The sequence below is a fragment of the Numenius arquata genome, chromosome 6 (genome assembly GCF_964106895.1).
Source record: "Numenius arquata chromosome 6, bNumArq3.hap1.1, whole genome shotgun sequence".
NCBI classification, from domain to species: Eukaryota; Metazoa; Chordata; class Aves; order Charadriiformes; family Scolopacidae; genus Numenius; species Numenius arquata.
The window spans coordinates 44354223-44367542 of NC_133581.1; the positions used below are offsets into that span (position 1 = coordinate 44354223).

General features: G+C 42.1%; 1 protein-coding gene across 1 annotated transcript in view; it reads right to left on the reverse strand.

The window, feature by feature from the left end:
- RBM25 (RNA binding motif protein 25) overlaps positions 1-5278 on the reverse strand; it is a 29375-nt gene extending 24097 nt beyond the window's left edge. Inside the window, exons 1-2 of the mRNA XM_074150054.1 lie at positions 5173-5278; positions 1114-1163 (exon numbers count right to left, since the gene is read on the reverse strand). Of these exons, the coding sequence (XP_074006155.1) occupies positions 1114-1163; positions 5173-5278 (156 nt within the window). The remainder of the gene's footprint in view (positions 1-1113; positions 1164-5172) is intronic.
- Positions 5279-13320: the final 8042 nt, after the last annotated feature.

Below are 13320 nucleotides of genomic sequence, written 5' to 3' on the forward strand. Positions count from 1 at the left end.
CAACATTTGAGTCACTGGAAGTTGAAGTACTTTACTTAGCAGTGCAAAAAAGCAAGCTACAAATAAAAAAGTAACTGACTCAAAAGGCTTCAATGGACACATGACAGGTCTTAAAGCTTTCACAGAGTGAATAAACACTACTGTTGTATTTAATCAATACACAACTCAAAGCCTCTTTGGGCTAAGGAGCAAACATTTGTAAAATAAACCATAGAGAGACAGGCATGATCACCTGTTCCATTTTGCTACACCTCTCCCCTTCCACCTAAGACTTAATGGTACATATGCACTGAGTCCCTCTTCTCAAACACCCTTCTAGGAGTGTCACTTAATAAAAATAAATCTGGAAATGGAATATCCATTTGTTCCAGTATCTTTGTCTTAAATACATCAGTTACTATGAGCATATCCTCCACTAACAGATAATAACGGTATTTTAGGGAGATTTCACTTATGCAAAATCATAGAAATGGTAATTCACCTTGAAGCCAAGTAGTAACCCTCATATTTTAAAGAGCGCCTTTTTCCACCCCATAAATCATAAACCTCCCTTCCAACTAGAAATTAGTAAGACAAACAACGAGACCCTTCTTCTCATATGCTCTTCCATAGATTAATATTACATGCAACTATTCCTTCCCCTGCAACATGGGGAAAGAGAGCTTGTTTGTAACCTTGTCAACGCACATCTTCTGGCCAACTCAGCAGTGCTGCATGATGGCCTTACAAACATGGAAGAGGCAATGCCCCCAGAGCACTCAACAAACTCAAAAGCAAAAGACCTGGAATCTAACTGATCTAACTGTACTGTATAGGAAGACCATGCACGACCAGAAGGCAAAGCCAAAATCATTGTATTTGACAGAAGTACATCTTCTTGCAAGAACAGTAATTGCTTCACCTTTGCAGCTAGCAGCCCCAGACATTACTTCAAACTTTGTCTAAGTCAAAAATTAGCATAGTATTTGCATAATAGTTTCATTTAAAGTGAAGCATTTCCTTTCATAGTATGAATTCTGATGGAATAGAGCAAAACAAAAATACTGTTGACATCTATTAGGTATTACTCTCCATTTTATTTTGCTACCCTCTCATCCCCACTCTAATACTTACAGTCGGAGCAGGAGCCATAATGCCCATTGGTACAGGAATCATAGGAGTCCCTGAGAAAGACAAGACATGAATATTCATCTGCCCTGTTGAGATTACTGATGAATACAAACAAACTGATTGCAGACATGATTGCCAAACCAGACAGCAATTTTGGTCAAATAAGAATTTCACAGAACTGATTACCAGGAGTTCCTTAAACATTCAAGCACAGCCTGAGTACGGTAACATACCATGTGCATCCTGGTTGCTTTTATCATATTACCATCTATTTTCAAAGCACGTTCAAAACACAGTATTGTTCTAGAAGATAGCCATGTGATGAATGAAGCAGGGAATTCCATAAATAAAGACCAAAAGCAACCAAAGTCTGACTTGCTCAATTTCACAGCACGATCGATTCTGCATTCAGCTTCGGGATGAGGTCCCACTGAGAATGATATCAGGCTTCACGGTACTAGTTATGGAACAGCTTAATAAAGATGGCATAGAAAACCTCAATCCAGAAGCTCCCTACCTGCTGAATACTTGACTTGGCAGTCTCTAAAACTTAATTTAAAACAATATTTAATCAGGTGAAACCATGCAATACCCTCCTTCCCACTACCAAATTCACTGGTAGCTTTAAGTATATGAGCCAATATCTGATCGTAATAAAGGCTGTTTATCTTTCCATGCCAGCTGCTAGAGGAGATTAAAGATATTAAGTGAACGGATTTCAAAACTATTTGCTGGTAAGTAAAGACCTTGAGAGTAAAGAACAATGAAGTTAACCTCATTTTCTTCAGAGAAACACCCTCTAGGGATCCTAGATCTCTTTTTTCATTCTTGTCTTTCACTCTCAATCAATCCTTCCCTTTTGATCCTTCCCTTCTCCATCTCTCTTACTGCTATATTCATAAAATCCTAACCAAACTTCGGCAACCTACTGTTCCTGGACTTATTCCCCTGCTTTCTCCAGCACTTGTTCCTGAAACAGCACTCCTTCTCAGACACCCTCTCCAGCTTTCTCCTCATCCACTCTGGTTTTGCTTTGATTCACTGAATTTCACTGAATTTTTTTAGAGTTGGAAGGGACCGTATAGATCATCTAGTCCAACTCCCCTGCTGAAGCAGGATTGCTTAGAGAATGCTACTCAGGACTGCATCCAGGCGGGTCTTGAAAATCTCCAAAGAAGGGGACTCCACAACCTCCCTGGGCAGCCTGTTCCAGGGCTCTGGCACCCTCACTGTGAAGAAATTCTTTCTCATATTTGAGTGGAACCTCCTATGTTCCAACTTGTGCCCATTGCCCCTCGTCCTGTCACTGGGAACCACTGAAAAGAGTCTGGCTCCCTCCTCCTTCAACCCACCCTTGAGATACTTATAGGCATTAATAAGGTCTCCCCTCAGCCTTCTCTTCTCCAGACTAAAGAGTCCCAGCTCTCTTAGCCTTTCTTCATAAGGGAGATGCTCCAATCCCTTAATCATTTACCTTCTGTCACTCAGTGCTCTTCCTCAGTACCTTCATAATAAAGTCATACTGCCTCCTATCCCTCCAAACCATTCAGAGAATCAAAAGGTGGATTGCTCTCAGTTTTAATGCACCATGGCATCTCATAGACTGAAGGAACTACTCCAAGACAAGACTCTGGTTGTGCAGTCCTCTAACTACAATTATCATGACGCTGAGCTTGGGATTCTAAAGGTATCACTCGGTAGAGATACTTGTGTTATCACTGACAGGTCTCTGAAACTATCAGCCCAATGCTCAGCAGAAGCCAAAAAAAAAAAAATCCACTAAAATGTTGGGCATCCCCAGCAAATATAGGCATCATTTTGCTCCTATACAAAAACCTGGTGCACCTATACCTTGATTACTGCCTGCAAACCTGGTCTCTGCAACACAAGTATGACACGCAGCCCTAGAGAAGTGCAACTACATGACTTACACGTTGAAGCAGCTGCTTTACTAGGAAAGACTACACTCTGAGACTCCTGAAGTCTGGAGGTTTGCAAGGCATGGAACATGACTGGGGAGTGCAAAACTACAAGAGGCAACTCACTCAACTCTCACATCAGAACTGGGGCAGGAGGGGGACACAAAGTAGTCAATGAGTTTAAAGACAGACATAAGAAAGTAGCACTTTACACACTGGTTAATGAACTTCTTAAATTTGGTGCAAGAGGAGTGAGTGGAGATGGACAGTATCAGCAGGTCCAAAAAAATATCAAAATGTTCATCAATGACAGACCCAGAAAAAGATAAAGGAAAAATGAAACATCATTCTCTGTAACATCCCTAACACTACAGTTGTATGAGGGAACAGACTCAGGAAGGAGAAAGGTGTACATGCCCACCCTAAACACTTGTAATCCCACTGCCCAGACAACGCATCAGGCTATACGGACTGCAGGTCTTACCCATTACAGCATCTCTTATAAATGAACAGTAATTATCAGAATCACTTCCCTATCAAATCTTCCACCCTTAGAGATGGAAACGCTAGAACTTCTTTTAACAGCTTTATTTTTAAGCAAAGCAAAACACTTTTCCTAACTTTATTCTGACACAAGCAAACTGCTCTAGCTAGAACTTTAAAAAAAATTATAAGCCAAGTAAGATAACTAGAACATGAAATTTTGGGCAAATAGCTAGCTAAAGATAATATTATAAGCCACTAAAATTGTGATCTTAGGTACGGAATAACTTCAGAGTAGACTTTCATAAAGTCACTATGCCATTTTCAGCATTTTCAACTCTACTGATATGTTTGTGCTAAGAAATGAGATCTATACCCTCTACATGTCAAAATACGTTACCTACACAGGTAAGGAATTCATGTTTCTAGTGTGTAGGGAAAAATTTAATTCTTGCTTAATACCAGGCTCCTCCACTCTACATACTGTTTGGATTACTAATACTGAAACGCTATTTATATAAAAAGTCAAACACAGTAAGAGAACAAAAAGATCTTTGTCACACATATTAAGAAGCAAGTGTTCAGAGCAGAAACTTATATCAAGCATTAAAAAATATTATTCAGAAAGTTACTTTTAAAAGTATCTGGTGTTCTTCACACTAGTATACATAAACTGGAGCTAGTAAAGATAAGAGGTACGGTTTTAAAATTTAACCTGAAATTTTGATGGTAGAGTGCTACCTGGCCAAGAGCTCTGCTTTGATGAGGTAATATCTCATGCATCTCAGGGAAAAAAAGGTTAGAAAAATTAATGCAAGTAAAGGATTAGCCTGATGAATGGATGCGTGCAAACTAGTCCTGAGTTCAGCCATCCGATTTTTGAATGCTTTTATTGTCTACAAAACACTTGTGCTCAACGCAGCCTCAGACCATACAGACAGGAGTTATTTTCTACAGCCGTTGTGATGAATTTTCAAGGGGTAATTCTCTGAAGTATTCCACTCTCCCACTAGCTCTGTGGTCTCCTGCCTCCAGTTATTGTTATCTATACTGGCAATGTACAGAAAGAAGGTCATTCCAGACGAAAGAATTAAAAGTGTCAAGACAAAAAACAGAGGTTGCTTTTACAGATGAGGGTTGGATTAATTTTGGGAAGATTAGAGGAATGGGGAACATAATAGTAAGTTTGCGAGATGTGTGGAGGGAAGTATGTAAGAAGCACAATAAAATAAAGCAGGACTTATAAAAAATCAGAGAAAAACAATGCAATAAGTTGGACCTTCTCTGAAAGTTACTCCTATATTTTCATACCACAATGGCTTATTTAAGAGGCATTGAAAATCACAGTCAACTGTCAAAACAGTGGCTCTTAGAATACCTCACATTAACAAAAATCACCACCTAGCTTCAGTCCTGAAAAAAAGGTCTAAGACAAAGTCCAGTATTGTCTCTAATGGTTTGATCTCTGTTCAGAAGTAATCAGCTTTTGGTAAACCAAAAGAAGCTTGCTCATATGACATGATCTAGAAACTCAGTTGCAATGTACACAAATCAGAATTATTGAAATGGGTTAAGAGCCAGTAACTTTTGTAATAATACAGTTAAGAATAATAAAAGGTAATTGATTTCTACAACACTTCTGTATACTAACATAACTTACCAGGAGGTACAGGTGGAGGAAAGCCAGGAAACTGTGGAGGTGGGATCCCGGGGGGAAGCGTTGGGATTCCCATAGGAGGGCGATTCAAATGAGGTGGAAAAGACATTCTTCCAGTCACAATCTGTCAAAAAGATAGAAAAGAAAACTTATACCAGTCAGTTCATGAATATGAATTACAAAAGCAGTGCAAATGATGTGTCCATAATGATTTTAAATCTTCATATGGACATTCAACTACAAACTAAAACTTTTTTTTAAACTCTTTTTTCCCTGCTATTCATTAAGTTACAAATGTAGTAAAAGTCTTCTTTCACAATGAAAAGCAGCACTTCCAGGAAAGTCCTTGAGAACGAAGTGAAAAACAAAACTATATCTGACTCCTCATACCAATGGTTTACAAGGAGTGTGAATAAACAGCTTATAATAGCTTGTACAGTTTCTTTAAAATAAAGCTATCTTTTGCTTTATCTGAAAACAAAAGTAATCTTGTAATATACTTTTCAATAAGGCAAGTAGTTCTCTTGTACAAAAACTGATCGCACACATGATCACACAAAATACAACTGTGGAACAAGAGGAGAGAAAGAACTGGGACATCCCCATGTTCAGCGCTGACAGAAATTGTATTTAAGACAACATTGGGGAGATCCCCAAATTCAGCACTTAGACAGTTAAAAGCTTGGAAGAGGGTTCTTCATCTATTTTTAACTTCCCAGCTCACACATCTTCAAGAGCTCAACTTGGAGGATAGCCCATGAGCTGAGAGTCATTATGCTACCATGAAGAGGAAATGTTGTTTTAACATTATTTGCTATTTAGATGTTAATTGTTACGTGCATATTACTGACCCTGTAACAAACACCACCCTCAAAAAAAACTCCTCTAGATTGCTCTTAACACAACTAATGAGGCATGTATTCTTGCTTCAGATATTACCTCAGCAACCTTACATGGTCAAGTCTTCAAAAAAGGTTGGCCCTCAGTTCTGAAAAAAACCAAAACTGGTCACCAGTATTAGGTGCTGAGCCTATAGGTACATTCACACTACCGCGAGGAAGCACTGGAGGAACTTCAAAGACACTGGACTGTGTGGATATGAATCACAAAGACACCGTATGACAAGTGACAAGACTCCAGTTTGCTGTCTGCGCAATGTGTTTCTCAATGGACCGTACAGATTGCTTTACAACCTACAGCACAGTACCTTCACCTCAGCTGTTTTGCAAACATGCAACCATGAGCCAAAACCAAAGAAGGCAGCCTTGAGAAAAGAGTTATGATAAGCAAAATTCTGATATGTACAACAGACCTGTACATTATAAGATGCTTTCCCCACCTTCTTAGCACTGAATACACAGGAAACAAGCTTCCCTGGAAACAGATGTGCCTTCTATACATGCACAACAGCAAGTACTTAAAGACAATCTTGCATAAATACTAGAAGTAAGAGCTAATATCAGTACTCTACCATAATAGTAGATACGTTTGAAAGAGCTAAAAAAATTATAGTAAGAGAATCATGCAGCAAAACTTTATTCCCACAGTCTGGAAACAACTATGAGAGATAAATGTATATAATGGGCTAGAGAGTATGAACGGGAAACCCAAATGTATTTGGTGATACCTTTGAACATCAGAACTTATTTATTCTGGTATAAGAACATATATATGACCCTATAGTGTAATTCACCCAAAGACATATTTACAATTACATCAATTACAAGAGGTTTGTGATGATGGCATTCATTAATTGGCCCCCATTCATCAGCATCTCACCAGGGAAAAAGATAAACACTCTTGGTAGAAGAAACAAGACCGTAAATGCAAGCGTTCCTCCAACAGTTCAATAAATACTACTTTATGCAATATAATAAACATAACCCCCCTTAGAATCCCTATCCCTAAAAACACACTTCCTTTCTGCCACTCTTGAATTTTTAAAACTGAATGGGCAAAAAAAAAGCAAAGGTGTACTGATAAAATATTTTATTTGGAAGAATATTGTTTATTATCTTTTCAGACTATGTGCACATCAGCTAACATTCCTCTAGAATCTGAAACTTGGGTGGTATGGAAGGGAACAGAACCCCCTTAACCACCTTGATATCACTATTTGAAACTTTTTCACCAAAACCCCAAGGGTCACAGGAAAGGCAGAAAATTAAGATCTTTAAGGCTCTCAATATTTATGTATATTGCAAGCTGATAGGCAACTGGACAAAATTCAAAGCTGTTTTGGGGCAGGATGGTAGAGCAATAAGCTATTGTGTCTAAGATGGTTCTAAACAGGCTGCAATAGCATTACACAATCTGAGGTCCGCAAGACATTGAAGAATGGTCTGTTAAACAAAAGAAGAACTGAGCAAGTAATTTTCCAGGCTGCCTGTAGGTGCAGTCCCTTCTCTCGTGCTAATAAGCACTTTATCTGAGACACCATTTTGGAGAAGCTGAAACAAAAGCCTAAGGACTAAGAGCTGATACAGTTATTGGATGCTGAAACATACCCTACTCCACGGATGTTACATATGCACACAGGCAAAGTTGTTGTTGTCAGGTTTTTTAAAATTTAAACTAAAAAGCAAAGGTTTGGCAGTCAGTGAAGTAATTTGTTACTGCATAAAAGAACAAGGCAGTTAGTATGAAAGGATCAAAATTTAGTCTTTCAATCTTCTAGTCAGATGGATATGAAACACATTGTTATCTGTGGGGCTTCAACAATCCATTTTACTTGAAGCACTCTGTTCTTATTTTTTCCATAGTTGCACAGTTATTTTCACAGCAGCTAGAAAGGTGCCCTGTTACCAACTTCATTCTTGAACAGACCAACCCCAGCACCTCTGCTGTCTTTGACAATGAAGATCAACACTAGAATTAAGAAAGCCTTGGTCTCACTACTATTTTTAACTACCAATGTGAAACTGGCAGAGAGAACAGTTTAGTTCTGTTTCTGCTATGAAAACTGTGAGGATCAACAAAAACCAAGATTGAAACTGCTCACTGGAGAGGTGAGAGACCTGGATGAGAGAAGATGTATCCAGTAGCTTGCAGCAGCCAAGATGCTACGACGGGAACTGCGTAGCACATTTTGTCTGTCAGCAGCTAGAGAACACACAAGAAACATACTCTTCCAACAGTCAGATGGGCCTACAATATTAAATTTACGAGCAACTACAAAACAAGGGTTAGGTATGGAAAGTTAAGAGATGCTAAGCTGGGTCTAGGTAGAACACTCTTGTAGAAATCACAGAATGATACGGGGTTGGAAAGGACCTCTGGAGATCATCTAGTCCAACCCCCTGCCAAAGCAGGTCCACCTAGAGCAGGTTGCACAGGAACATATCCAGGCAGGTTTTGAAGGTCTCCAGAAATCTGAGGAACAATATTTTGGCCTTCTCTGCAGGCTGTCCTACTACCCTGCCAGTACAGTTCAGTGATCAGTGTCTGATATATTTACTGTGGTCTCAGTATTGTATATGGCGATGTTCAAATTTTGCCAATATATTCAAATGTGTAAATAAGGAATTAAACAGCCTGAAATATTTTTAAAACCTCAGATGACTTATGAAAGTATTAACACAAGTGAAACTGGAGGCAAGCAACGTTCTTGATAGCTGCATTTTAACCAGCAGCTTTTTAAGCAAGATACTGATCTGTGTGAATGTTAAAGCGGTCAGAAAGACACATGGGTAATAAAAGCAGCGAGCATCTGGCCCGACACTATTCAAAATACTGAAATAATGACATCTTCAAACCATCCAGTGATGGATTTGTGTCAGGTCTCTGACTCAAAATGTAGTCAATTTAGACTATATCCATGCCAGCAAGCAGGGCAATACAACAGGAGCAGGTCCGTTAAAACAGATGGAGCTGAGACCCTAATGTCCACACTACACATTTTGGGGAGGTCCATCCCACTGGAATAAATGCCCATTTGCCAGTAAGAGTGCATTCTTCAATATATTTTCCTCCAAAAGGAATTAATTTCATTCACCGGAATAGTGAAAACCAATGTGAAAAAAAGGCTTCCCAAGCGAGGATGACCACAAGACTTCCTTCAAAAGCACATCCCTGATCCAAGCTAACACAGTAACATAGGTGCACACTTTACTAGCCTTGGGCAATTTTCGTAAGCTGCAGATTAATGATGTCATGGATGGCAAAACATATAAGCTTACTCTAAGTAGACCCAGCTCAAATCCACCTTGAGCTATTAACTAAAGCAAGTGGTACACAAACACAGACATAATATTCCAGGTTCAACTTTGGCCTAGAAGGAGTTCAGTTGCATTCATACACTGCTCTTCTGAGTTAGTAAGTCCTGGTGGAACCAAATGCCATGCAGAGTCAGCCGCATCAAGCTTCTGAAACTCAGCGTCCAAGAGTACAGGAAGACCCACATGGCTCTAAGGTTTGGTAAAATCCACAGAGACTTGTTAATTCTGACTTGGTGCTATCCCTGCTGGGCCAGAGCTCTGTCTGTTAGAAACACACCAGCTCTGGCACACAACTAAACACGTGCACAGGGCTGCCTGGTGGCATGCTGGACTCGGGCGTTTGAGACCATGCAGAACCCAGAATTACTATGAAACAAGGGTCACCACCATTCAGACATTGCTGCCCTATGCTTCTTTATTATTGGGACTTCTGTGAGTTGGAGATAAGAGGGGACTGACTATGAGAAGACTGTACTGGTCTGGCTGCACGGTTAATGGATTTTTTAAAAACCTGTAGTAGTCTTTAAATTTTTTTAAAATAATTTTTTTTAATAAAGGGGTGAAGAGATATGTCATAAACAGAATGTAAGTTTATTAAAAATCCCTGGTAACTAATGTATTTTAAACTGACAATTATATCATCTATTCAGGGTAGTATCATAATTCTACCAGTGTCACAGGATTAATCTCCTTAGTATCTCTGTGATTACACATCATAACTTTTGGTTAAAATGTTTTGCAGGCTTTTAAATATTTTCAAAACAGTTAAGTTCCCCCTGAAACAAAGTTACGATACTTACTGTTGAGCTGTTGTTACACTAAACAAAGTTAAAATTAACTGTAAGAATCCTGAAGTCAATGCAAAAACAGAATTAGTGTTTTGTATATCCATGTTGTTATGTTTCACTGAAATGTCCCTACAAAAAAAATCTTCCACACATAAAAATGTTTCTAATGCTTTTTAAGAATTAGAGCAATTCCTATTAAGAATTGTACAATGTTTTTGCATTTGATTGTAATGGCAATACCTAGGCAGCAACAGAGAGCAAATAATGATTTCCTCAAATTTATGATAAGGTATTTTAAACATCTTTTGTTATATGATGGGTGAAGCTGAGCAACAAAAGCATTTTCAGAAACAACTGCAGAAAACATATGCAGTAAATCAACCTGTTATAGTCAGCACTATCACATAGGCTTTTACATTAGTCGCTACATGATGTATGGAATTTTAAGGCATTCCACTAGAAAAATAACTAACCCCATAGTTTGTCACCCGTTGGAGATGCTGTTTATATTATTGCTTCTCAAAAAAAAAAACCCACCAACTCCCTAAAAGAAAAATCTTTTAAGACAAATGATTCTCTCAGTCAAAACATCCACTTTCTCATATAGCCCTAGAGTTTTCTCCAAAATTATCCCCAAGATAAGCAACGCATCAAACACAACAGACACGGGGAGAGAGAAAACAGATTTTCTAAGTATATTTATTTCTGAACAAGAAAAACTAGTATTTGCTCAAGCCTGTTTTTCAGATGTGATCTAGAAAGTGTTCACTAGCTGCCATGGAATAGGTTGCCTCCCAAAAAGCAACATGCTCATCCAAACAAAAGCCTCAGTCCAAAAGCCCTTTAACTAGGGCTCCATCAAGCATGTCACCAGAACTTTAAGGCCTTTGATTTAGCTCCTAATTCTGTCTCCCTGAGCCCAGGTAAAGCCCTACTCAGTCAATTACTCAGCCCTACTCAGTGACTCTCTACTCTAACTTTGCAATGAACTCTTCCCAAAACAAAAAACATGGCTGTGCCATTACAACATTTACACGAATGGGCACTCAAGAGACAGAAACGGAGAAAACTGAAGCACTACGTACAATGCCAGTCCTTTACAGGGAAAGTAAGAAAACTGTCTTGTTCTTCCTTCTTAGAATTTGTTCTGGACCACCTTCCATAAATGCTGATGCAGTACCTGAAGCAATGCTTTCCTGCCCCACAAAAAAGTACTAAAAATCCGTGCGCGTGTATTTTAACCTGAACAGACTGTGAACTATACAACTCTTAAGATTTCACTTCCTGTAAGCCCATGTAAGACCTACTACCAAAAAAAAGTTAGTTGTGCTCGGGATGCTCGCTGTATTTAAACAAACCCCCCTCTTTTCCTTCAGGCAGACAAAGGTCTTTTTCTATCATGGAAAACGACATCATTAGAAAAACATGCCGATACACACATCACAACTGCTGCTAAAACGGATGAATCACTCTGATTCTTTTATTCACAACACGTGTTTTAAGATGACTACCCCAGTCCACACTAAGGACATTAACTTCCCTGCCGCGATACCGTCGAAAAACGACTCCTGGCACGATCCGCTTTCTCGACATGGAAAAGCAAAATCCCACCCGCAGCCAGGGCGGCCCGGACCAGGCCGGAGAGCGGTTTCGGGCGCCGGCAAACAAACGCTCTGCCCCAGGCTCGCCCGCTCCCACCCGAGAGGCGCAGGGCCTCGTCCCGAAGGTGCGACGGCCTCCTCTCGCCTTCCGCCCAGCCGCCCGCGGGAGGCGGAAGGGACTCCCACGCCTCCCGAGCGGGAGAGGAAGCCAAAGGCCCCCGCCGCCGCTCTCCCGCGAGCGCCTCCCCGAGGCCGCTCCCCCCTCCCTCCTCGACACTAGGCCCACGCCGCCTCCCCGCGGGCCGCGGCCGGCGAGAGGCCGCCGGCGCCCGCCACGGCCCAGGGTGCGGGGGCGCGGCAGAGCGGCCTCAGCCGCGCCTCCCCTCAGTAGGCAGCTGAACCGCCGCCGTCGCCTTCCCTCCCTCTCTCATCCCCTCGCTTCTCACCCCTTCGCTGCAGAGCAGGAGCCACGTCCAGAGCGCCGCCGCGGCCCCTCCAAGCCGCGAGGGTCGGGGATGGCGCAGGAGGACGCCGCTCGGCCGCCTGAGGCCCGGGCTGGGAGGCCCCGGGGCGCCACTAGGCCGCGAACACACCGCGCCGAGCCGCCGCCACCGCCGCGCTGCGCGGGGTCATGTGACCCGCCCCTTCCGTCAGCGGCCCGACCTGCACCGCGCCACGCCACCATAGAGGCGGCCCTGCCAGAGCGCCCTCCCGCTCCGCACCCAGACAACAAGGCGCCCAACCATAGAGCGGCAGCGGCTAGAAGGGCAAGAGAGGGAGGAAAAAGGCCTCCGGACTGCCGCCATCTTTGCTGGGGGCGGGCGGTGCAGTGCCTTGACCCAGTCCGGGGTTCGCCATTTTGAGGTCAAACACAGTCGCTGGTGGCTGCTGGTGGTTGCCGGGCGGGCGGCTGAAGGCCCGGGAAAGCCTCCCGCTGTGGGGTAGCACCGGCTTCTCTCCCGGCTGCTGGCGTGCTCTCCTGGTGCCGTTGCCAGCACCGCGCTGCCAGGGCGGGCTCAGCCGCGACTCGGCTGGGACAGCGGTAGGTGCGGGCTGTGCCCGCAGGCACGGCCGCCCGGGAAGGACGCCTGTTGCTGGTAACAAGGAGCGAACACGTCTTTTAACTGCGTTTCGCAAATTCTTAAGGGTCTAGGATGTTAAAATAAAAAGCAGTCTTATGGTCAGGAGACGTAAAGATACAGACTCGTGGAATAGTTTGGGTTGGAAGGGACCTTTAAAGGTCATCTGGTCCAACAACCCCCTGCAATGAGCAGGGACGTCTTCAACTAAATCAGGTTGTTCAGAGGCCCGTCCAAGCTGACATGGAGTGTTTACTGGGACTGGGCATCTACCACCTCTCTGGGCAACCTGTTCTAGTGTTTCACCTCTCTAACCATAAACAATTTTTTCCTTATATCTAGTTTAAAACTTCCCTCTTTCAGCTTAAAACCATTACCTCTCGTCCTATCACTACACTCCCTGACAAAACGTCCCTCTCCATCTCTCCTGTAGGCCCCCTTCAGGTACTGGAAGGCTGCAATAAAA